The sequence below is a fragment of the Rhamphochromis longiceps genome, linkage group LG14 (assembly GCF_057381845.1).
Source record: "Rhamphochromis longiceps isolate RC_006_pf linkage group LG14, R_longiceps_female_GT1.1, whole genome shotgun sequence".
Lineage (NCBI taxonomy): Eukaryota > Metazoa > Chordata > Actinopteri > Cichliformes > Cichlidae > Rhamphochromis > Rhamphochromis longiceps.
The window spans coordinates 5,576,190-5,603,656 of record NC_140570.1 but is presented as its reverse complement, the minus strand read 5'-3'; the positions used below and the strand labels follow the sequence as shown (position 1 = coordinate 5,603,656).

The 27,467-nt window shown below is 41.5% G+C and overlaps 1 protein-coding gene across 1 annotated transcript; it reads right to left on the bottom strand.

The window, feature by feature from the left end:
- Nucleotides 1-914: 914 nt before the first annotated feature.
- Nucleotides 915-26,475, bottom strand: efhd1 (EF-hand domain family, member D1). The gene is made up of 4 exons (XM_085380988.1): nt 26,124-26,475; nt 17,573-17,720; nt 3,245-3,379; nt 915-2,804 (listed from the first exon to the last, which is right to left on the bottom strand). Exons 1-4 carry the CDS (start codon nt 26,405-26,407, stop codon nt 2,670-2,672), a joined length of 702 nt encoding a protein of 233 aa, XP_085237114.1. The 5' UTR covers nt 26,408-26,475; the 3' UTR covers nt 915-2,669.
- Between the last annotated feature and the right edge of the window lie 992 nt (nt 26,476-27,467).

Sequence of the window (27,467 nt, the reverse complement as noted above, 5' to 3'; positions counted from 1 at the left end):
TATATAATACAAAAACATTATAACATCCCTGTCAGTACTGACAGGGACTAGAAAGAAAATTTATAGTTTTCCTATATTGGCTTTTAATTCATTGCCTCCCTGTTAAATCCAGAATTGAATGCAAAATCCTGCTTCTCACATACAAGGTCTTGAATAATCAGGCCCCATCTGATTAAGTACACAGACTGTTGATTAACTTGTGGTTGATGGGTAATTGAGTAGTATGGGAGGCAGAGCTTTCAGCTTTCAGACACCTCTTCTGTGGAACCAGCTCCCAGCTTGGATTCAGGAGGCAAACACACTTTCTACTTTTAAGATTAGGCTTAAAACTTTCCTTTTTGACAAAGCTTATAGTTAGGGATGGATCAGGTAACGTAGCTCTCTTCCACAGCATGTCTTTTGTCCTGTCTCTCTAACTCTAATCAAACTCCATCAATTTGAAAATCGCTCTGTTGGAATTAAATCAGAGTAAATTATGCATTTTTGTGACAGGCCGCTAATAATAAAAATACTGTATCTAAAGGAATAACTTGAATTGGTTCTTAACAAGTAAGTGACAGACATTCAAGTACAGCTTGTGCAAAGTCAAAATGGTTTTTACATGAACCAGTAAAACACCACAGTATGCAAAAACATTAGCTAAGTGCCTGTCTTTAAGCTGTTTTAAAGAATGTCACAGGGTTAAGAGTGTAAAAAGAGAGGATTAAGCTGTTCCAGTATTTTGGAGCAAAGGATTGAAACACCCAATTGTTCTTTGTTTTCAGACTAACACGTGAGATAGCAAGAAGACCCCTACCTGGGCTTAAGAACCCAGCTTGGAGAATCAGGGAATTACTGCAGGTCTTTATTACTATTTTAGGGTTTTTACCTTAAAATATAAAGAAACTGTTGTTTTGATTTGGTGTTACATAAATAAAATGGACATTACAGATGGGGCATACATTTTTAACTAAAATCTGAACCTGACAGGAAGCCAGTGTAAAGATGTTTCGAGAAGATTTAACATCAGTTAAACGCCTTCCAGCAGCATTTTAGATGGACTAGAAGCAATTACTACATGCTTTAGACAAGAAAACAGCGTATTACAATAATTTGAACTAGTAGAGATCAAAGCATGGATGAGAATCTCCAGTTCACATTTTGAGACAACAGTCCTGAGCTTACCCCTATTTCTGAAATGGGAAAAACAAGACCAGGTCAGACACCTGATGTGAGCATGAAATGCCACAGAAAATAGGTTGTTTGCCAAGTTTTCTGTTACAGTGCCTCTAAAGGTACTCACTTGTTCCACATTTTGTCAGCTTACATCTTTTTTCCAAAATAGATTCATTTTTCACCTCAAATACTACACATTTTACCTAAGTTTAAAGAAATGAACGATGGCCCAAGACTTAGTCGTACTGAATAGTACTGTAATTCACAGTCACAACATAAAAAACAGCATTTGTCCTATTTGGAAATGAAGCTGAATTTCAGCGGTCTCTGAAGTCAGTTAAAAACCTATAGGTAATGGCTCATTGGCAAAAAAAAAAAAACAGTAGTGAGGTTACCAGTGTATATTGACTGAACTCTCCCTAACATTTTGTTTCTTACACCAAAACACCACAGTGCATTTGAAAATAACACATGAAGATTTTACTTTTCTGGAGCTACAAAAAAAAAAAAAAAAGAACTGAATGTTTTCTATCTTGTTCTGGGTCATCTTTTCGGTGTAATCGGGCACTGAAGTGACAGCTTGTACTTTTTTTGTTATCCCGTAGTCTACAGACACCAGACCTTTCACATCTTAATTTGTGATATGTCACTCTTTTTACAGGAGGGAACCTGTAAAATCAAATTAGATGGGCACATTTCTCCTGGGACCTTGTAACTTGCATGTACTTGAGATGCTGCTCACAAACATACTGTTTGGTCACAGTAAAGGTGCTTGCTACTGCTTTTACACCATATTACTGTGCACAAATCATCACAAAGGAATTATTCAAACAATGGCTCATTGGTCTTTTATACAGATGGTTCCTTACGAAAGAGGATAACTAAAGAGACGCCACTTAGAAAACTGTCTCCTGCCACTATTAGGATTATCATCAGACCTCCACTTGAGAACCTTTTTTTTTTCCTAGGGTCATTAGAAACGAAGTCTTAGCAAAGGCAAAGTTGAGAAATAGTACTGTAACATGCAAGCATGATTAAATGGAAGCCGTCTTCTGTGTGCTTTTAGCAATACGGCTAAACTTCAGTGTACAGTTGTTGTCCTTAGCCTAGGTCTACAACACATCTTTATTTACTCTGTAGGTAAACAGAAACATATTTATGGTTGTTTAGTTGTGGGATTGCAAACTACTGTTCATCAACAAGGTTATAGCACAAAACTCAAAACAAACAAACAGAAAAAAAACCCCAAAGACGGATTTCAAATGGTCTAGAGGTCGAACATACAATATACAAGGTATCAGTTTTGTGCAAGGCTAACCATATCCTGGACTTTACCCTGTGCCTAGTTATGACATGTTTTTTATTTTAGTCAAGATTTAATTTTAATTTAATTAATCAGTTTTTTATTTAAGTGCCACAATTTGAAACGGGTTTGAGTCTAAGTAAGGAGTGTGTTTCTAAAACTTCAGTAACACTGAACTTTGCAATCTGCATCATCTGCTTTCTGTGGTGGGTTATGAGCAGAAGGTGGACTGCAGCTGCTTGAAGGCAGCATGTCGTTGTTTTTTCTCCTCTTCTTGTCTCTTGCGTTCTTCTTTTTCCTCTCGAATTTCAGCCTCAAACTTGCTACCGGCAGACAGAGCCTGCATCTGGTACAACACAAAAACAAATTTCTTAAACCCAAGTAGCCATGCACAGCTGACTGCAGCTTTTCACAAATTTAAGCTTTGGGTACAGTACTTAATGTACTTGATGTACTTGTTTTTTCACCAGTAGTTACATAGCTGTATCCCCAGTTATCAAACATATACTCGGGCACAGAGATAAGTCATATGCCATTTGACTCATTAACATTCTGTGCAAAAAAAAAGAGAAAGTACACATATTGGGGTATAGTATATTAAAGCCCCCCCCCCCCCCCCGAACACTGAAACAGGCTTCAGATAGACATTCACAGGTTAGTTCCAGTAAAGTTAATATTTTCATGTTTTTACTCTGAACACAGGTCATGACAGGCATTGAAGGAGCTAAGGACAAAGTCAAAATCTAGGCGTACGGCTAAAGTACACGGTGTAATGTTATTACATACCTTGGCTTCAAAAAAGTCTTTGGCCCCCATAACACCCTGAGTGGAGACATCGATCTCAGAAAGTCTTGCTAATGCCATTAGACCACTTTCTTCTTGCAGTTCTCCAGCTGCTGCTCTCCGGAAAATCAACAGGAACTGCAGAGAGGTAGACAGTTTAAAGTACACACACACACACACACACACACACACACACACACACACACTTTTTTTTTTTAATTATTTGTTTATTTTTTACCCACCACCTGCCTCTCACCAAGCAGGATCTCGGGAGCACGTGAGTTGTTGCCAGAAGAATTCTTGATACAATGTTTCTTCACCAAAACTTTTATCTTACACTGAAGTCAGGTTTTCAACCTTCACCTGAAGACTTCCCAGAAAAGGAGTTTCACAAAAAAACCCAGTGTGTTCAGGCTCTTACAAATCTGTTCTGGTCCCACTGGAACCAGAAATTCCTCCCTTTCCTAAAACAGAGGCAACAATGGGCAGTGACTCACAGGAATTTTCAGGCTGAGTTTAGTTCTGAGATTTGTTTGGTCATTTGAGAATTTTTTTCTTTGTATGAAGAACTTGATCATTATGAAATGGATAAACATGGAATGTTTATTTTTGTTTTAGTTAAAAGTAACTTTATTTGTCTTAGTATCATGTGATGGCATTGCTTCCTGCTCAAAGGTCCTCTTTTGAGAAAAGCATTACAGCCATGTTGGCCATGTGCTGAAGTCTCTTTTCATCTGTGTCAAAGCATCATGGAATCAATGCTGTAAGTTAATTCACTTCACAATGGATATGTTAGGTTAATTCATGAGAGAGAGTTAAGAGTGCAGATGCTGATTGCTTTTGTATTCAGCTTAGTATCCAAGTTTAGCCTAATTTTGTATACATTTTTTTCTTTTTTTTTTACAGTTTTCACCAGGATGTCCATTGAGATTTACAGCAACACTACAAAAAGTATGTCTTAAAGACAAAATACTGGATGACCTCCAATTTAAATTAATTGTTATGGTACTTTGCCCTAAAAATTTTATAACACATGTTATAAAACATCATATTCTTGCTCTGGATGGCATTACCTTGAGTAATACTGTAAGAAATCTTGGAGTCGTATTTGACCAGGATGTGTTTTACAATGTGCATATTAAACAAATACGTGTGACTGCTTTGGGCAGCATCTCTTAAATTAGAAACATCCTATTCTCAGATGTTGAAAAAGTTCATGCATTTATTACTTTTAGGCTAGACTTTTGTAATTATTACAGCTATTCTAAAAGCTCCCTGAAAAGCCAGTTTATCCAAAGCAGTGTGAGTACTGACAGGAGCTAGAAAGGGAAACAACCATATTTGTCTCACCAGAATTGAATTTAAAATCCTTCTACTCTAATACAAAGTATTTTAAGCTTAAAACTTGACTTTTTCTTTTCTACTTTTTTCACCACATTGGTTGCGCTTAACTTGCTACTGGTAATATGATCACACTACTTCTATTTACACTCGTATTTAAGACACAGATGGTCAATGCAGTATTCCCCCAAACAATAAGTAGAGCCATTCAAACAACACCGCCACATTAGCGATAATATACAGTGGGGCAAAAAAGTATTTAGTCAGCCACCGATTGTGCAAGTTCCCCCACTTAAAATGATGACAGAGGTCAGTAATTTGCACCAGAGGTACACTTCAACTGTGAGAGACAGAATGTGAAAAAAAAAAATCCATGAATTCACATGGTAGGATTTGTAAAGGATTTATTCGTAAATTAGGGTGGAAAATAAGTATTTGGTCACCTCAAACAAGGAAAATCTCTGGCTCTCACAGACCTGTAACGTCTTCTGTAAGAAGCTTTTCTGTCCCCCACTCGTTACCTGTATGAATGGCACCTGTTTGAACTCATCATCTGTATAAAAGACACCTGTCCACAGCCTCAAACAGTCAGACTCCAAACTCCGCCATGGCCAAGACCAAAGAGCTTTCGAAGGACACCAGGAAAAGTATTGTAGACCTGCACCAGACTGGGAAGAGTGAATCTACAATAGGCAAGCAGCTTGGTGTGAAAAAATCAACTGTGGGAGCAATCATCAGAAAATGGAAGACATACAAGACCACTGATAATCTCCCTCGATCTGGGGCTCCATGCAAGATCTCATCCCATGGGGTCAAAATGATCATGAGAACGGTGAGCAAAGATCCCAGAACCACACGGGGGGACCTGGTGAATGACCTGCAGAGAGCTGGGACCAAAGTAACAAAGGTCACCATCAGTAACACACTACAACGGCAGGGAATCAAATCCCGCAGTGCCAGACGTGTTCCGCTGCTGAAGCCAGTGCATGTCCAGGCCCGTCTGAAGTTTGCCAGAGAGCACATGGATGATACAGCAGAGGATTGGGAGAATGTCATGTGGTCAGATGAAACCAAAGTAGAACTTTTTGGTATAAACTCAACTCGTCGTGTTTGGAGGAAGAAGAATACTGAGTTGCATCCCAAGAACACCATACCTACTGTGAAGCATGGGGGTGGAAACATCATGCTATGGGGCTGTTTTTCTGCCAAGGGGACAGGACGACTGATCCGTGTTAAGGACAGAATGAATGGGGCCATGTATCGTGAGATTTTGAGCCAAAACCTCCTTCCATCAGTGAGAACTTTGAAGATGAGACGAGGCTAGGTCTTCCAACATGACAATGATCCAAAACACACCGCCCGGGCAACAAAGGAGTGGCTCCGTAAGAAGCATTTGAAAGTCCTGGAGTGGCCTAGCCAGTCTCCAGACCTCAACCCCATAGAAAATCTGTGGCGGGAGTTGAAAGTCCGTGTTGCTCGGCGACAGCCCCAAAACATCACTGCTCTCGAGAAGATCTGCATGGAGGAATGGGCCAAAATACCAGCTACTGTGTGTGCAAACCTGGTAAAGACCTATAGTAAACGTTTGACCTCTGTTATTGCCAACAAAGGTTATGTTACAAAGTATTGAGTTGTATTTTTGTTATTGACCAAATACTTATTTTCCACCCTGATTTACGAATAAATTCTTTACAAATCCTACCATGTGAATTCATGGATTTTTTTTTTCACATTCTGTCTCTCACAGTTGAAGTGTACCTCTGGTGCAAATTACTGACCTCTGTCATCATTTTAGGTGGGGGAACTTGCACAATCGGTGGCTGACTAAATACTTTTTTGCCCCACTGTAGCAGTAGTCAAAACTAGAAGCCTAAGTGTTTTTCCACCAAGTGTCGCCTTTTCAAATTGCTGCAACTGCATCTCCCTCTGAATAATCTATGAATCTCTGAGCCTTTCTATTGATATTTGTAATATTGATATTACAAAAATCGAGGTGTAAACTGCAACTAACAACAGTGGGCATGACAGCAATTTGATGTCAATGTAAAATCAACTTTGTCATCCAGTGTCATTCACAAGGCACCTGGCAGATATAAAACTCACCCTTACCCCTGATTCTCCTACCCCTCGACCAGCTGTAACAGCTGGATGCTGCTGCCTTAGCCTGGTTCTAACAGACGTATCCCCTTGTTGACATGGGGGGGGGGGGGGGGGGGGGTCTTGACCTTATAATGTAAAGTTCCTTTAGGCGACTGTTGTTGTTGTGCTGTGGTGCTGTGTAAATAGAATGTCACATGGATTCTTATATTTAAGAATTTTTTTTTTTCCTCGCCTAATTTATTTTGGGATTTTATTGCCTATAACCACTTATATGCTTCATTAGACATTGAACTCCACAACACCAGTAATCAACATTATCTGTGCAAAGACTGGTGTTTCTAAAGTGAAACACAGAAATGTTACAGTGGGTTTAATAAACTCATAATCAGGTGTTTTGCCATTTGGCATATTTTGGCGCATTTTGGCACCATCTGTAAATGTAAATGGTAAATGGCCTGTGTTTGTATAGCGCTTTACTTAGTCCCTATGGACCTCAAAGCGCTTCACACTACATTCAGTCATCCACCCATTCACAAACAAACAGAGGTGAGGCTGCCGGACACTGGCGCCACCGGGCCCTCTGACCACCACCAGTAGGCAACGGGTGAAGTGTCTTGCCCAAGGACACAACAACCAAGACTGTCGGAGCCGGGGCTCGAACAGGCAACCTTCCGATTACAAGACGAACTGCCAACTCGTGAGCCACGATCGTAAGTTGAACTTTATTTTTATTTATTTTTTTTAACACTTTCTCTTTATTGATTTTCATCTTATTTTACATACAGAACTAAAGAGGGCAAGGGAAACCAACACATTCACATATGTTCACATATTCCAAAATACACAACGCCTTGTTTTACTTACACATATTACATATTACACAGGTGCATGTTTCATTCAAACAAATTTGCAGCTGTCCCTCTGCATCACAGAGGTATCAGTTTCTAGTCTCTTGACGTATAACGATCCCATCTTTCCCAAAGTCTCTCTCCTTTCTCCTTCTGTAGCCGCAGTGAGAGGGTAATCAGTTCCATATGATGAATTGTGTTAATAATGTCTATGACCAGCTTCCGTGTCTATGACCAGCTTCCGTGTGGGGGGGCTTGTCTGTAACCAACACTTAGTAATTGCCTTTTTGCATGCAACCATAATTATTTTCAGTAAGTATGAGTCTCTGTTATTTATATCCTCAGGGATATTCCCAAGGTACATGGTACTAAAGGAGAAGTCCAGTGGTACTTCCAGCACATCCATCACCATTTGTTTAATCTCCTCACAAAAGGTCTTCAGTTTAGGACATGACCAGAAGACATGGAAGCAACCTGCAGTGACCTCCCCGCACTCCCTCCAGCATGAATCTAATTAAATTCTTCCATCCAAAAATCTCGTCATGTTAAAGAATTTGTGGTAGATAACACATTCTTCCACATCCGCAACCAACCTTCCTCTGAGATAGTTATACCTGCTTCTTTTTCCCATCGATGACTGACATATCTTGTTGAGGTCTTTTTCATAGCAGTAAAACTTCTGTACATTTTGCCTATAGTACCCCTTATAATGTTCTCACCATAAGCATCCATAAATATTTGGATCACCCCACTAGCATCTGCGTCAAGCATTCTAATTTCCTTCTGGAAGAAGCTCTGAACCTGTAGGTAACGATAAAAATCTTCCCTGCCGATCTCGTAAATCTGACACGTCCTCAAAATTTATCAGCTCCCCATGCTTCACTATCTTACAGATCGCAGTGATTCCATGCCTGGACCACTCCCTGAATTTATGGTCTAACAATGCTGGAAGGAAGCGTGGGAGATACGCTGGCCATCCCAGCAACCCTATTTCCCTATTAAGACCAAAAAATTTAATTTTAAATTTAAAATTTGCATCTGATATGCCTGTGGTAAACTCTCAAGAGACCCCAGAACAGACTGTATTGGGAAATCCATCAAAGAAAGCTCAATGTCCTTCCATTTTGCCTCAAACTTAGAGTTACACCAGCACACTAGAGGTCTGATCTGGGCTGCCAGATAGTAATCCTTAAAGCACGGTAGAGCCATGCCCCCCCGCTCACCAGGCAGCTGCATTGTTGCATATTTCACTCTTGGCCTTTTATTTCCCCATATGAATCTTGAGCAATGCATATCCCACTCCCTAAATTGTTTTGCTGGAACCTCCACTGGAAGCGCTGCAAACAAATATAGCAGCTTTGGGAGGATATTTATCTTTATTAACTCTGCTGCCCAGATGGAGGTGGAGCAGACCCCACCTCTCCAGATCTTCATATATCTTCTTGTCCACCCGATTATAATTAACTTCATATAACAATGCAAGGTCTTTTGTCAGCAGGATCCCCAAATACTCCATTTGAGATTGATGCCATCCGAATCTATATCTTGCTACCAATTGTCTTGAGGGGTTAAAAAAAAGAATGTCAAGATTTGAGTTTTTTGAATGTTTAGTCTATAACCAGACAGTCTGCCATATTCTTCCAGTATTTCCATAAGCAGAGGAATTCCCTCTTCCGGGTTTCCTAGCGCTACCAGCACGTCGTCTGCATACAAGCAAATTTTATTTTCCACATTCCCCGTTGTAACCCCCGCCAATCAAGTCTCTTCTCTGATGCATTGAGCCGTTGGCTCAATGAAAAGGTTAAAGAGCAGTGGGCTCAACGGGCAGCCCTGCCTACAGCCACGTTGTAGTGTTATCCGATTTGAGAGGCTTCCATTAACTTTGATCCTCGCTGTTGGAGACATATAAATCATTCTTATACATTGGATAAACCTGTCACATAGCCCAAATCTCTTCAACACATGAAACAGAAATTCCCACCCGACCGTATTGTATGCCTTTTCCACATGAAGCCCAATGAGAACTGTTCCAGTTTTCCCTTTAAGTATCTGGTCAATAATATGAATGGCCCTTCTGATATTATCGTGTGTTTGTCTGTTACCAATGAAGCCTGTTTGATCCTCCTCTATCAGTGTGGGCATCAATGTACTCAACCTCCTAGCCAAAATTGCGGCAAATAGTTTATAGTCTATATTTAACACGCTAATAGGTCTATAACCTCTGGGGTCAGTTTTATCCTTCCCTGCTTTTGGTATGACAGAGATATACGCCTCCCGCCACGATGGTGGGAGCGCCCCCCCCACTCAGAGTGTAATTAAAAGAGGCCTTTAGTAGCGGGATTAAGGGTTCCCTCATTTGCCTATACCACTCTGGTGGAAATCCATCACATCCTGGGGCTTTAAAAGCCTTGAGTTTTGAGATCCCAATGTTAATCTCTTCTGCTGATATTTTTGACGGGTTTTTCATTCTGCTGCTTACCTATAAATGGTAGATCTAGGCTGGATAAGAAATTCTGAATCTTATGCTCATCTGCTTTATCCGGTTGTGTGTATACCTCAGCGTAATATTCTTCAAATGCTCTCTGAATTTCTTCGAGTTTATTAGTTATCTTATTTGTTTTTAAATTTCGAACTTTATGAATAGTGTTCTCCTGTTGTTGCCTCCTGAGACTCCATGATAATAGCCTAGCAGCTTTGGGTCCTGCGTCATACCACCGTTGTCTATTATATTTTAATTTTTTTTCAATTTCCTCACTTAAAATTTTGTGTATCTCCTGTTTAACCGGCCTCATCTGCTCCAATACCTGGGGGCACCTTGTAACGGTGTGCAGTTGTTCCAATTTTTCCATATTTTCCTGCAAATCTGACAGCTTTTTTGCTCCTCACCTTCTTTAGGACTGCACATTTTGCAATAATTTTACCCCTAAGCCTTAGCCGCATCCCATAAAATTGTAGGATTAACTGCTCCATTGTCATTGAGTTCTAAATATGTTTTTAACTCCTGTCCCATTTCTCTTTTAAATGAGTCATTATTTAACAGACCTGTGTTAAGCCTCCATAAGGTGTTTTTGGGGCTAGCTTTAAACCCAATCTTCATAGTTAGTCCCGAATGATCAGATAAATCTCTCTGTCCTATTATACAATCCTTCACTCTGTGGAGATCTTTACTAAAAGTAAAGAAGTAATCAATCCTCGAGTACATATCATGTCTCGCTGAATAAAATGTAAATTTGCGTTCATTTTTGTGTAAATATCTCCATATATCTATAAGCCCCAACTCAGATAACATTGTTTTTACTTGTTTCTTTAATTTAGTTCCCCTCCGGTCTCGGCTAGTTTTATCCCATTTTGGATGGAGAAGTAAATTGAAATCTCCTGCACATATACATGTACCAACACTTTCTGCGGCAATAAGACTGAATATCTCTTTAAAGAACCCTGTACTACTACTACCAGGGGGTGCATATATATTACACAGCGTGACGTCTTCCTGTTCCATTTTCCCTTTCACCAACACAAATCTTCCCTCTTTATCTTTATGTTCTCCAGTAAACTCAAAACCAACCTTGTTCGGTATCAGAATGCCCACTCCTCTTTTTTTGCCAGATCTATGTGAGGCATAATAAAAAAATTTTGAATCCCATTCTCTTCCACTTCTCATATTCTTCCTTTGATACTGTAGATGCATTTCTTGTAGAAACGCAATCTTAATGGGATTCTTTATACCATTTACATTCAAAGACAATACCTTATAATACCGCATATGTTCTATGTATTTCCAACTTATTTTCCTGCACCAACATAACAATACTCCCAGCCCTCAGAACACATAATAAACACACATGAACAAAGACAGAACTTGTCTTAACCAAATAAACCAGGTCTTCCATAAGAGAGGTTTTTTCTCTCCTCTCAGTCTGGGGGAAATGCCACAGTGTGGGGCCCCTCTCGTTTCCTATTTTAAAAGAAAAAGGGAAACCAAAAAACAAAAACAAAAAACATGTGAGTCACCTGCATCGGACCCTCACCACTCCATGATCAAAGGGGGATCGACGTGCCATATTCCATCATGGCCAGGGGAGGAGGCCATCCAGCCATATACCCCCCTGTAATGATCAGCAGCCCGGTGCACCTGTTGTTCCGTTGGTCTTATGTTCGTCTTAACAGCGAAACGGGGCCGGTGGGGCACAGGTGTTATTCCTCCGTACCGACGTTCTCCGTGCACTGGAAAACCTTCAGCTTTTCCCGTGCGCTCCTGCGTAGATCAGCTGTATTCCCGGCGCGTCGCGGCCCAACCACACTCGTCGGTAGCATACTACTGATCATCTCCGCTGTAATGCCTTTGGGCTTTCTTGTGGCCACCGTGTATCCGCGTCTTCTTAGATATTGTATAAGACCATTCCCGAGTCAAAATGAACCCGCATTTTAGCAAGCGGGGTCTGGAACCGGATGGCGTTTTCTTTAAGTACTTTTTTAACCGGGCCATACTCTTTTCTCTTCATTTGTATGTTTTTGGCATAGTCGTGATCAAAGAAAATCCGTTTCTCCTTTATATATACACATGCTTCTTCCATGCAGCGCGTAGGATTTGTTCTTTAATATTGAACTTTAAGAAGCGCACCACCGTTGATCGAGGGGGCGCCCCCGGCGGCGGCTGCACTCCCAGCGCCCGGTGAGCTCTCTCTATCCCTAGGTTCTTCTCGCTGCCCAAGTCCACGCCTCCCCCAACTCCGATATCATCATGCTTTCCACATACCTTAGCATGGAGGTGCCTTCTATGTTCTCAGGGATGCCATATATCCGTATGTTATTACAGCGCAAGCGCCCCTCCAAATCCGTAGCCTTCTCTTGGAGCTGGTTATCCAGCAGCTGAACAATGGCATCCCTCACTCCAATGTCCCATTTCTCCTTCCCTACCATGTTTCTTTCCATTTCTTCCAGACGTTTCCCCACCTCCTCGATCCTGCTTGTGGCGGCGGTAACCTGTTGATTTATCTTGTGTGTTAACTCGCTCATTTGGGTTTTCATGTCCTCTTTCAAACTTGTTCTCACGAGCGATAGCTCCTTCTTCATCTCTGCCTTAAGGTCTTGCATGCCCTCCGCCACTACTTCACTCACCACCTGTCTGAAGGGGCCTAGCACTGATGTTGTGGCCTCCGCCGCCATCTTCTCGCCCTCTTGCTTGGAGCATGTTTCATTTGTCTTACTCTCAAGTCGCATTTCTAAGCTTCGGCCTGGGGCTTGTCCCTTCTTATTTTTATCTCCACTCATTATTCTTGAGGGGAAAGTCGCTTTTAATGGATTATATTCTTGAATTGCGGATTATTTTAGCTATCGATGCAGGAGCTCCTGTTTATGCTGCTACTCTCGCCACCATGACACCGGAAGTCGTAAGTTGAACTTTCTGAGGTATTGAACAGCAAAAATAATTTAACTTTATTTACATGCCTAAAAATGATTGTTTTTTGATTTTTTTTGAAGAATTACCCACACAATCGACTATACAGCTAATCGTACTGGTGTCACTAGTCATTTCCAGACAAACCAGTCGTTTAATCTAGATATGGCGCCAGTGAGGCTGTCGCTTCCTGGGTAAGGTGTTCCGGCAGGGCATGTCCTACTGGTAGGAGAACCTGGGGTAGACCCAGAACATGCAGGTAAGATTACATCTACCAGATGGCCTGGAAACTGCTTAGTTTTATAGATAAGTGCAATTTTAGTAATGCACAGCACAATGTGCCACACCTTTCAGTTGTGCTTTATTTATTTAGATGCTCATTTGTCATATTTCAGTACCGTATTTTCACGACCATAAGACGCACTGTATTAAAAGGCACAGTCTCAGTTATGTGTGCCATTACTGTATTTAACAAACACATAAGGCGCACTGGATTATAGGGCGCATACAAGTACCGTATGCGTATTTAAAAATAAAGCGGGAGCAAAACAAAGTTTGGTACTCACATTTTTATCATCAAACCCATGGAAGTCCTCATCCTCTGTGTCTGAATTGAACAGCTGCGCTAAATCTCCATCAAACATGCCAGGTTCACTTTCTTCACTGTCAGAGTCACTTTCCGTGCCGTGCGGCTCCTCGGAAATGATGCCGGCTTTTGCGAAAGCTCGAACAACAGTGCCAGCAGACATGTTAGCCCAAGCATCTACAATCCATTGGCAAATTGTGGCGTAACTCGGCCGGCGCTGCCTTCCACTCTTGGTGAAACTGTGGTCTCCATCGGTCATCCATCGCTCCCAGGCCGCTCGCAGCCTTACTTTGAACGGGCGGTTCACACCGATGTCCAGCGGTTGGAGTTCCTTTGTCAGGCCTCCTGAATGACAGCAAGCTCACAGTTCATTTGTTTCACTAGTTTTTTCACATCGGCTGTGAGATGGGCACGCATAGAGTCACAGATTAAGAGCGATGGTGATGCGTGGGAAAAAAAAAAAACACCTGGTCTCCTTACATACACCTCCCTCAGCCACTCTTTCATCATTTCCTCATCCATCCAGCCCTTTTCATTTGCCTTAATGATGATTCCTGCTGGAAACTTCTCTTTAGGCAAAGTCTTTCGCTTAAAAATCACCATAGGCGGCAGTTTCTGTCCATTAGCATGGCAGCCAAGCACAACAGTAAAAGAAGATTTTTCGTGCCCCGTTGTGCGTATCGCTACCGTGCTGGTCCCCTTCTTCTCCACAGTGTGACTCACCGGGATGTCAAAAGTGAGCGGGACCTCGTCCATGTTTGTGATGTGGCTGGGCTGGATGTGTTTGTCGCCGATGTGTTTACTGCAGTAGGAGCGGAAGATGGCCAGCTTTTCCTTATAATCCGCTGGAAGTTGCTGCGCTACCGTAGTCCTGGTCCGGATGGAAAAATGGCACCGTTTCATAAAAAGTGAAAGTGAAACTGCTTTTAGCCGAATGGTGACCGTCAAAACGCTTCTCCCGCTCGTTCTTTGCTCGATGATCCACCGCTCGAGTCTTTCCTCCAACTCGGGCCACCTCGCCTTATGTCCGCGGAAACTCAGCTGCGTTTTCTTGACCTGCCGGAGCTTGTTTTCTAGCTTCCTCCATTTGCAAACCATCGATTCGTTAATCTTAAATTCTCTCGCCGCTGCTCGATTTCCATGTTCCTCCGCGTAGCTGATGGCCTTCAGTTTAAACTGTGCTTCGTAAGCGTGTCTCTTTGCCATTTTCAGGGTTGCGCCCACACTTCACCCTTTAGCGTTCTCATGGTGTTCTCTACTACGTCCTCCTTACAACACACAGGGCGCACTGCGCTATAGGGCGCGCCGTACTTTTTGAAGAAAATCTAAGACTTTTAAGTGCGCCTTATGGTCGTGAAAATACGGTAATATGTGAACATCTTTTGTAATAACATGTTTTCATAAATTAAAAATCAGTTTAAGTGTTTTTCTTCATTGTTGTTGTTAAAATTTTAATCATTAGAGAAAAAAATTACCCATAATCATCTCACAGATGTATCTACAGCTACCTTTAGTACCATTGATATTTAGACTCTTTTTCTCCAATCGATCTTTCTGAGTTAACTTCAATAATTACTTCCACCAAACCATCAACGTGTCTTATAGACCCCATTCCTACAAAACTGCTCAAAGAAGTCCTGCCATTAATTAATGCTTCAATCTCTAATAATCAGCTATGTACCACAGGCCTTCAGGCCGGCAGTAGTTAAACCCTTACTTAAAAAGCCATCCCTAGACCCAACTGTCTTAGCTAATTATAGGCCCGTCTCTAGCCTTCCTTTCATATCAAAAATTCTTGAAAGAGTAGTTGTCAAACAGCTAACAGATCATCTGCAGAGGAATGGTTTATTTGAAGAGTTTCAGTCAGGTTTCAGAGCTCATCACAGCACAGAAACAGCTTTAGTGAAGGTTACAAATGATCTTCTTATGGCCTCTGACAGTGGACTCATCTCTGTGCTTGTCCTGCTAGACCTCAGTGCAGCGTTAAATACTGTTGACCATAATATTCTATTAGAGCGATTAGAACATGCTGTAGGTATTACAGGTACTGTGCTGCAGTGGTTTGTATCATATCTACATAATAGACCCCAATTTGTACATGTAAATGGAGAGTCCTCTTCACACACTGAGGTTAATTATGGTGTTCCACAGGGTTCAGTGCTAGGACCAATTCTGTTTACATTATACAAGCTTCCCTTAGGCAGTATCATCAGAAGACATAGTATACATTTTCACTGCTATGCTGATGACACCCAGCTCTATCTGTCCATGAAGTAAGATAACACACACCAATTAGTTAAATTGCAGGAATGTCTTAAAGACATAAAGACCTGGATGGCCGCTAACTTTTTGCTTCTTAATTCAAATAAAACTGAGATTATTGTACTCGGCCCTGAAAATCTTAGAAATATGGTCTCTAACCAGATTCTTACTCTGGATGGCATTACCTTGGCCTCCAGTAACGCTGTGAGGAACCTTGGAGTCATTTTTGACCAGGACATGTCCTTCAATGGACATATTAAACAAATATGTAGGACTGCTTTCTTCCATTTGCGCAACATCTCTATAAGTAGAAATATCCTATCTCAGAATGACGCTGACGAACTAGGTAATGCATTTAGTACTTCTAGGCTGGACTACTGTAATTCATTATTATCAGGATGTCCAAAAAACTCACTGAAAAGCCTTCAGCTAATCCAAAATGCTGCAGCAAGAGTGCTGACAGGGACTAGAAAGAGAGAGCATATTTCTCCTCTACTGGCTTCCCTTCATTGGCTTCCTATTAAATCCAGAATTGAATTCAAAATCCTGCTCCTCACATACAAGGTCTTAAATAATCAGGCCCCATCTTATCTTAATGACCTTGTAGTACCATATCACCCTATTAGAGCACTTCGCTCTCACACTGCAGGCTTACTTGTTGTTCCTAGAGTATTTAAAAGTAGAATGGGAGGCAGAGCCTTCAGTTTTCAGGCCCCTCTTCTGTGGAACCAGCTTCCAGTTTGGATTCGGGAGACAGACACTATCTCTACTTTTAAGATTAAGCTTAAATCTTTCCTTTTTGCTAAAGCAAAAAGGGCTGGACCAGGTGACCTTGAATCCTCCCTTAGTTATGCTGCAATAGGCGTAGGCTGCTGGGGGACTCCCCATGATGCATTGAGTTTTTCCTTTCCAGTCTCCTTTCTCACTCACTATGTGTTAATAGACCTCTGCATTGAATGAAACTTGTTATTAATCTCTGTTTCTCTTCCACAGCATGTCTTCTATCCTGTCTTCCTTCTCTCACCCCTACCGGTCGCAGCAGATGGTCCGCCCCTCCCTGAGCCTGGTTCTGCCAGAGGTTTCTTCCTGTTAAAAGGGAGTTTTTCCTTCCCACTGTGGCCAAAGTGCTTGCTCATAGGGGGTCATTTGATTGTTTGGTTTCCTCTGTATGTATTATTGTAGGGTCTACCTTACAATATGAAGCGCCTTGAGGAGACTGTTGTTGTGATTTGGCGCTATATAAATAAAATTGAATTGAGTATAAGGTGCAATGTTCATAATGCACGATACGAGGTATCACACACTTAAGAAGAATTTGATTAACGATTTTAAATGCCTTTGCTATTAGTTTTTGGCATTGTCCATTAAAATCTGAGTGTTTCTTAGTTTTAAACTACTTTTAAACTTTCCCCCCCTTGTTTATTCTACTAAGAAATTAGTAGAAAAAAAAGAAATTCCTAGTTAAATGGTAAATGGCCTGTATTTATATAGCGCTTTACTAGTCCCTAAGGACCCCAAAGCGCTTTACATATCCAGTCATCCACCCATTCACACACTGGTGATGACAAGCTACATTGTAGCCACAGCCACCCTGGGGCGCACTGACAGAGGCGAGGCTGCCGGACACTGGCGCCACCGGGCCCTCTGACCACCACCAGTAGGCAACGGGTGAAGTGTCTTGCCCAAGGACACAACAACCAAGACTAGTTGCTACATCTCTTTGTGATGGGTCAGCTTTTCTATCTGAAATGTGGCTGTTTGGAGCAATTCCCAAAGTGTTTGCACTACTTCCTCACCTCCCTGAAGCTTAGTTTGCCATCAAAGTCTTCATCCACTTCTTTGATCATATTTTTCAGGCCCAGGTGAGTCTGTGGAGCTCCCAGCTTCTCCATCATCAGCTTTAGCTCCATCAGGTCGATGAAGCCATCTTTCCCAGTGTCATACCTACAAGCCATGAAACCCACACAATGTCAGATTCAGTCAGCTGGGAGTATGAAGGCACCACATTTAATTCACACAGTCATTATGTTTCCATATGTAAAAATGTTCAATGCAATCAGCTTAAAACATATCTGCACCTAACGTTTAACAATTTTTGAAAAGGAAAATTAAAAAGAAAATCCTCAAAGTCAGTCAACTAGTAACAGCACTGGTGAATAAAAGCAGCAGTATGTTAGGGATGCACCAACCACAGATTTTATAAAGCTGTGAATATATTGTTTGATCTCTTTAATCCAGTGTTTACTTTGTTATGTGACAGCAGTCTCATTCTCATTGTAAAGAATACAGCTTAAAAATTGTTTAAAAATAAACATTTAACAAGCTACTGTAATGGTACTTGAAAAACACCTGCCTATAATTTCTTCATCTATGCTCAATCCTCCAGGTAAGGAAATCCCAAAAAGTTGATTCCGTTGATTCTACGCTACATCCAGATGAACAAAATCAACTTTTTGGGGCCTACCTATAATATACTTACCTCTAAATAGCAATTTTCCAGCCTTATTGACCACAAGTCACATTTGTACCACAGCCAGTTTAGAGTCACAAGTGCATGTCTTCAGAGTTTGAGAGGTAGCCGGTGTACCTGAAGCAAACCCATGCAGGTACAGGAGCCTCAGCTTTAGTTCAAACCAGGATGGCATTTCTAACATCTGCATCACCATGCTGCCTAGCACCAAGAGCTTCTCCAGATGCTGCTCTGCTCATACAGTGCATCATCAGCAGTAGCTCTGTTTGGGATTGAGGCCATCTGATCCAAGACAATATCAACAGTTAATTATTCTAAAAATGCCGTATCCATTCTACCACTGGTGCTGCAAGCTAAAGTGCAAGCTTGAAGGATAAAAAGGAGCAATGTCCTTACACTTTCTCAAAAGCGTATCCTTACATTGGCATCTGTGTAAATCTGTAGAAAAATCTGCATCTGTAAAATGTATGAGACAAACTTAATATGAATTATATAAAATTTCAGGTTTCTAATGTTATCACTTTTCTTGAATGACAGTGTGTAAAATCTCCCTGTTACATCTGTTACATCAGTAGATTACAGTTAACTGAGTTCTGTTATCTTACCCTTCCTAATTCAAGTGTATGAACCAAGCTGCAGTGGCTGCTATGGGACAAATGTGTTTTAGTCATGAGAGACCAGTAATATTAAATTATTTGAATTAATATCAATGCTTAGCAATAAATCCAGATAAAACTAATATGTGCCAGTTAAATATTTTTGCATTATTTTAGGTTTTTTGAGTCACCTCAAAAACTCTGGCTGCTGTTCATCTGTAGTGAGTGTAGCCTGTTTACTTTAGCTATCAATATGCCAGGTATCCAGGGTTTTTGTTTTTTAACTCTGGAAGAGGCTGTAAAACTAAGAATCGATGAATCAGTGAAGATTACTTCTGTCTGATGAAAGTGATAGTGACGGTTGGTTGCTGAGGATATCTTGAATTTTTCTGTCTGTAAGTGCTGCTATTTTTGCTGCTGTTGGCCAGCATTAATGGAACTGAAGTGCATTGAACATTGATAGACTCACACAGTATGACAATGTAATTAAACTGTTTGTCAGAGAAAAAGTGTGACTTTTAGGACACTTTACCTTAACATCAGCTGCATAAGCTGCTAGCTTATACAAGCGGTTGTTGAAAATTGAAAATTTATCTTCATGTATTTTTGGGACACTGCAACCGTTTCTGCTTGTGAGCATTGGTTGCACAATTGCAAGCCTCTGGAGGATCCTACACCTTGAGGTTCATGGGACTCCAAAAGGCACTAGCAGCTTTAAATATCTGTTTGCTGCTTTGTAATGACATTTTAACAGCTGCTCTCTTAATCTGATGAATTTGTCTGGCAAAAACCTTCCTCATTATGCCTTTATCTATGCAAACTCATCTGTGCTCTGAATCACCCACAAATTTCTTCACAGTAAGATGATCATGCTTACATTTTTGTGAAATATCTCATGTTTTCATACCTTCTCCAAGGCATTGCACTATTTGACACTTTTCTGGAACAGACAGGTTCTTTTTCTATTCCCATATTTTTTTAAACCTGTGGCATGCTTAATAACATGAAACATCTTAACAGCTTAATAATGTGATTTTTTCCTTTAATTGGGCTCACATGACAAACTAATTATGGCAGGTGTCTGAGATTGATATCAGTGATTCAAGGAGCCCTGTGTGTATACACAATATGAGTTTAACTGAAAACAAAAAATGTAAAGTTTATATAAAGTTTATAACACTAAAATCCTATTTGCATAATAATTTGGTAAAATAAATGGTAAATGGCCTGTATTTGTATAGCGCTTTACTTAGCCCCTAAGGACCCCAAATTATTTGAGGGGTGGTGGCTTCGCTGGATCCACTGTCCAGCCGCCGTGTGATGACCCTCCTCCCGGATCCCCCCAACCAAGGAAATTACACCACTTTCAAGGCACTGCTACTGCAGTGCTACTTCCTCTCCGATGCAGAGGGCTGAGAAACTCCTCTCTCTCTCTGGCCTGGGTGATGGCACTTCTCTCGAGCTCATGGAGAGCATTCTGTCCTTGCTAGAAACGGATGACGGCGGATTCCTCTTCACTCATCTCTTCCTCTGACAGTTGCCAGCTCCAGTGCCAACTCCCCGCTGCTGGCCACGGATTACCGCTCACTCGCAGAAGAAGGGGATCACATTCTCCAGGCTAATAGGAGCTTTGGCATCCAGGCGATAGTCCCCAACTCACCGACGGCATCTCCGTGCCCCCACTGATTCTCCTGGGGGCCCCCGACTCATCGATGGTGGCTGGGATCGAGGCATGGCGGCACCACGGAAAAGGACTGTATTTTTACCAGCGTTTTGGTGCTGCAGCACAGCGCTGTCTGCCACCTTGCAGTTTTAATGCCCAGGGAAACAAAGGAATAAGGAAAGGCTGCCCGACTCACACTCGGGAGATGTTTTCTGGTCGACTCCGGCTCCCAGAAGAGCCTCGGGAATTCTCGTGTCGTCTTTGCATACCTTTTTGTATGTTATTTAATTTTAAATAAAACAAATTAAGATTTCCCGCATACCACTACAGGTAGCCCAAGTACAACGAGTGATACGCGTACCAAAGTTTGAGAACCACTGGCCTAGGCTATAAGAATATTGCCAACCCCCTGAAACTGAGCTGCAGCACAGTGGCCAAGAACTCGCCATGGTTAACCAAAGAAGTTGAGTGCACGTGCTCAATGTCATATCCAGAGGTAGTCTTTTGAAAATAGATGTATGAGTGCTGCCAGCATTGCTGCAGAGGTTGAAGGCATGGAGGGTCAGCCTGTCAGTGCTCAGACCATATGCTGCACACTGCATCAAAGCGCTGTCGTCCCAGAAGGTAGCCTCTTCTAAAGCTAATGCACTAAAGCCCGCGAACAGTTTGCTTGAGACAAGCAGACTAAGGACATGGATTACCTGTGTTCTGATGAGACCAAGACAAACGTATTTGGTTCAGATGGTGTCAAGGATGTGTGGCGGCAACCAGGTGAGGAGTACAAAGACAAGTGTGTCTTGCCTACAGTCAAGCATAGTGGTGGGATGTCATTGTTTGGGGCTGCATGAGTGCTGCCGGCACTTGGGACCTACAGTTAATTGAGGGAACCATGAATGCCAACATGTACTGTGACATACTGAAGCAGAGCATGATCCCCCTCCCCTCAGAAACTGAGCCACAGGGCAGTATTCCAATATGATAACAACCCCAAACACACCTTCAAAAAGACCAGTTCCTTACTAAATAAACTTCGGGTAAAGGTACTTGACTGGCCAAGCATGTCTCCATACTTAAACCCTACTGAGCATCTGTGCGGTATCCTCAAATGGAAGGTAGAGGAGTGCAAGGTCTCTAACCATCCACTAGCTCCATCATGTCAACATGGAGGAGTGAAAGAGGATTCCAGTGGCAACCTGTGAAGCTCTAGTGAACTCCATGCCCAACAGAGTTAAGGCAGTGTTAGAAAATATTGGTGAACACACAAAATATTGATACTTTGATACAGTTTGGACATTTTCATTTAGGGGTGTACTCACTTTTGTTGCCAGTGGTTTAGACATTAATAGCTGTATGTTGAGTTATTTTAAGGTGATATCAAATTTACACTGTTATACAAGCTGTACACTGACTACTTTACATTGTATCAAAGTGTCATATATTCAATGTTGTCCCATGAAAAGATATAGTAAAATATTTACAAAAATGTGAGGGGTGTACTCACTTTTGTGAGATACTGTAGGTTCTTGCTCTCACCATAGCAATGATGCTGGCAGTTCAAAACTTGGAGTATCCCTTACACTTGTATGGAGGAAGAAAAATCACATGAATAACAGCCATACACCGCTCCACTGTGGCGTGCAGAAAACATCTCAGGTGGGATCTGCTTGTCATGCCAGTAATGTTGGAAACCACCAGGTTTATCAATGTTAAATTTTTTCCCCATTAGAGAAAACATATCTGGTCGGGTGTTTCGGGAGTGTGCTGACCAGCTTGCAGGCATCTTCATGGACATCCTAAATACATCACTGGACTCAGCTGTGGTACCTGCATGCCTTAAAACCATGAAAATCATCCCAGTGCCAAAGAAGTCCACTGTGTCCTGCCTCAATGACTACCGGCCGATGGCACTTACGCCTATCATCACAAAGTGCTTTGAGAGGCTGGTATTGAGGCACATGAAAATTCAGCTTCCACCGAATCTGTACCCGCTACAGTTTGCTTACTGCCCAAACCGCTCCATATATGATGCCATCTCATCTGCTCTTCACCTTTCTCTCTCCCATCTCGACAAAAAGGACAGTTATGTCAGAATGCTGTTTATTGACTTCAGCTCAACATTCAACACAGTCATTCCCCAGAAGCAGTGTTGGAAAGGTTACTTTTAAAATGTATTCCACTACAGATTACAGAATACATGCCGCAAAATGTATTTTGTAACGTATTCTGTTACGTAATGTATTCTGAATACTTTGGATTACTTAATATATTATCAAGCTTTTTACAACTACATGAATGTACTATTGCTTTGTGATTTATTACTATTACTGAAGGATACTCGCCATACCAATACCAGCTAGATTAAATCTTAATATAAATGAGTAACAGTAGGGTGGACATTAGGTAAGGCTGCACTTTTTGCAGTGATCTCGTACAGAAAACTATTCCACACGTATATAAAACAGGTCCGCAGCTCCAAACCTTAGTAAAGACCTCTGGCTAATATGTCGGGTTCCATGTCGGCTCATAGCTGAAAAGTAGCTTTACTTTGTCTGGCTCAACTTTGCTAGCGAGAGACAGAGAGCGGCATTGAAAGACTGCTCCAATGGAACTTATTGTTTCAGAGGAAAACACAAACACAGTGTACAGTCGAGTCTTAATAGCTTACTTGCAACTGGGCTCATCAGGCACTCTTTTTGGCTGCAGTGGCTGTTATTATATTTACATGCTTCCCTCTCCTGTTTCTGGTCAGTGACAACTTGTACTCATTTCGACTCTCCTTTTTCTCCCTCCCTCGCGCTCACAGACACATAACAGGTATGGCAGTCCATTCTCTCTGCAGCAGGGACTACACTGCCCACGAGGCTACATTTTTTAGGGCTATGCCTGTAACACTCTGCCTATTGCCTTCATATTAAATAATTTTTCAAATTAATAAAAATATTTATTTATTTTATTTTAAAAATATTTCTTCACGTCATTTATGTGGGCCGCAGTAGAGGTGACGTGGGTCGCGAGATTGAGACACAGGCATTAGAGCCTCTTAATGCGTGTTTTGTTTGGGTTTCCATCGGCGGTGAATTACCAAAAATAGAGAGGGGACAGCCTAACATATGAAACAGGAAAGACCGCCGTGTAATCCATTTATTTCAACAAAGTAACTGTATTCTGAATACTACCCTTTTAAACTGTAACTGTACCAGAATACAGTTACTCATATTTTGTATTTTAAATACGTAACACCGGTACATGTATTCCGTTACTCCCCAACATTGCCCAGAAGCTGGTAAAGAAGTTGGACCTACTAGGAATAAACACCACTCTCTGCAATTGGATCTTGGACTTCCTAACTGACAGGCCACTGAAGAAGGCCAGTCTCCCTGATCTCACATCATTTTACCAGGAAACCATTGAGAAACCATCTGCTGCTACATCACTATCTGGTACGGGAACTGCACCCTCACTGAAAAGCAGTCTCTGCAGCGGATAGTGAGGACAGCAGAGAGGATCACTGGAGGCCCTCTCCCACCCAACTCTACGACAAACACATCATCCGACGTGCGAACAGCATAGAAAGGGACACTTTCCACCCCCTCACATGTTCTCCCTCTTTCCATCTGACAGACAGTTTCGCAGCATTTAAACCATAACGACCAGACACTGCAAGAGCATCTTCCCCCAAGCAGTCAGAGCCCTCAACTCACTACCACCAAAGGACTGATATACACATACACCTTTACAAAAACCTTAAAATACTCACCAAAAGACTCACAAATCCACTATAAACTGGACCTGGGAACAATATGCTTATTTGCACACTCAGTCACATAGTTACTGAACACACATCTAAATTATACTATATTTGCACATTTTGCATTGTCTATGCATTGTCTACAATATCCTGAAAATAACTTGAACCTGGTATTCAATACTTATTGCACAACCCACTTTGTCTTGTCTTTGTTTATTGTACAGTAAGTACTGTATAGTTATCACGGTCAGATTTTGCCCATTCCTTTCTTCTTTAAATGTGAAGTGGTGTCGGAATTTTAAAGTAAGAAATGCATTCCTGCCCGTGCACTGATAGCTCTGTTGTGCTGGCTCTGGGTCCATTGTGTAACTGATACCACCAACATTAACAGAACGCTTACATTAGTGCCTCTTATTGCGTGTTTTGTTTGGGTTTTCAGCAATGCATGGAATTACAAAAATTAGAGAGGGGATAAAGAGGCGATAACCTAACATATGAAACAGGAAAAGACCCCTGTGTATTCAGTTTATTTCAACATAGTAACTGTATTCCGTTACAGTTACCGCTTAAATACAATTTAAATATTTAAGCGGTAAATGTAACAGAATACAGTTACTCATATTTTGTATTTTAAATACGTAACACCGGTACATGTATTCTATTACTCCCCAACACTGACCATACAAAATATGATTTCTTTGCCATTTTTCAAATGGTCTTAAACCTTTGATCGGGACTGTACATGTAGTTAGCGGGGTTATATTAATTGGTGGTTCTGCCTCTTTGTGTTAAGAATAAGACAGACTGACAACCTGTCTAGGACAATTCATGCCTCTTGCCCTATAGCAGTTGGCTCATGACCCTGAACTGGGAGAAAACCACTATGGATAAACCACTAAATGACTATAGTCACAACCACTAAATGCAAACTGCCTTGTCAGTCATGGGTCATTTGTAATGTAAGTGTGAGGCTTCATAGACAGATCCACTCCTTTATTGTTTTCAAAACATAATGACACTGCAGAAATACCAACTTCTAAACTTTAGAACAACAGTTTACAAACTAATAGGTGACAATTATTGTCATTTGCCATCTATGGGGAACAAAGGAGAAAAGTAGCATGAGCAGAATGAATCGCATTTTTAATATAAAATAAACAAGACTCTACAGACAATACTGCACGAACCTTTAGTTTATTTAATATACTTTGATAATTTGTTATTGAAGAAGAATGAGACAGTTACACCAATTTTAGGTGCTGCCCTATATGATTATCAGGGCACAAATTAATAAAGTAACCCAAAGAAAGCGGGGGGAAACAACCGAATCCACCCCCAGGCTAGGGGTAGGCCAGGCTAGATTCATAAAAAACAGGTAAAATACGTTTTTTAATAGGAGTTAAATTATACAGGATGATAACACACAGCGAGCCATCTGTGTCATTTTAAGATGTCAAAAAATCCGAAGGGTCCACACACTAAATGATCCCCTGTCATTTTGTCTAATTCGGGCTTTTAGCTCCATTGCGTTAATTTTTCTGGCATACTGTGTTTGTGCCTAAAGCGCATTGTTTATTTATGTCATCTTTGGAGATGTTCGGCGTCAGTGTGTCGTCTCCCGAGGGAGCGGCACTGACCTTAAGAAGTCCTCCATCTGAGCACGATACATCACTACAAAGACACCGGTTTAACGTGCAGAGTGTTTGCACAGAGGCGCTAAATCAGTCGACACGATGACAGCCAGCCTGCACCTTGGCTAATCTCATGATCCAGCCGTGCACGCTCGTTCGCCCCCATTCTCTGCGACTGAGAACAACAGCCGTGACTGCCATGTTTAAAGAGACAAAACAAACAATTGGTGCAGTCTTACCGCTTGAACATTCCCTCCATATCCTTAATCTGCTTGCGGGAGAACTCTTTGAACTCGGTGTAAGGGTTGAAGACCCGGGTCGCTCGTGGTGCAGCGTTGCCCTCGTTGATGTCCAGCCTACGCGTCAGTTTGGCGGATAGCTCGGATGATGAATCTCCACAGGCAGCATCTGACCCCTGCGGTTTGGGTCGGACAGGGCTCTGTTCGGGCTCGGGCCTCGGTACGGCCTCCTGTGTAGCAGAAAGCCGCGATTGCAGCTTTCGTGCGAGCTCTTCAGATGCCATGACGAGGATGGAACCCTACTTTGTGAGGCTGTCAGAGAGGATGGAGCGCGAGTGCTACCACCGTTAAAGTGCGTGCACCCGTTAACGAGATACACAAAAGTGTTTCCGGTTGAACTTCAGAATAATTTTTTCTGCGTTTGTACATGTTTGCAAAATGAGCCGATTACTCGCTCCCTAAATGAATGCTAGCAAATGTCTAGGCTGGCTGCTATGTCTTGCTTTAGCAAACACAAGGAGACAACTCAAAATTATGCTGGTTTAAACTGAAGTAATTCAGAAGACGCTAATATCCGGGAAAGCCGCTTTATTGTTTAAGTGCGTGGGCAACGTTAGGTGAACAGTTTCCCGTTATGTCTGATCTAGACTTCTGGGGGAGCCTTTGTACAGTCTTCTCTACGTCGCTGCCCACCAGAGGCGGTCCTAGCCTGTTTGGTGCCCTGGGCTAATGCGCCGTCTCGACGGGGGCACATTGCCAACTGTGACTTGTGAAAATAATCTGTTTATATTTGTTATTAAACTTAGTTATGTTTGGTTAATGTTTTATATGGAATCATACCTATGTGACAAATACATAATACTACATAATACTTTGAACTTGTGTTACTCTCACCTTGATTAACAACACTAAAGACAATGCATCATTAGAATACAAAGAGACTGCACCAATCACTGACAGAAACCTTTCCTCTAGTCATGCAATTTATTGTTCACAAATTTGCAAAGTTATGTGTTGATGTACTTTTTCTTAACTTCATCTGCACAATTGTTACACTAGTTCCAGTGGCTGTAATGCTATGATATATTTTATTAGTCCTTACTATCAGCTTGCTAAACATAGGGATACCTCACAGGTCCTGATGATTTGGTCTTGTTGAACAAGTTATGAATATTGTGGGGCATTTGTTTGCTTTTTAAAAAAAAAAATATTTGTACAGTTCTGAGGTAAAATGAGTATTTAAATATAAGAATGTTTAGTTTAATAAAAAGGTGATTTAATGGTTTACTTGAAGGGGATTTCTGATTCCTATTGCTCTTTTTTCCAGAATATATATGTCGCGAC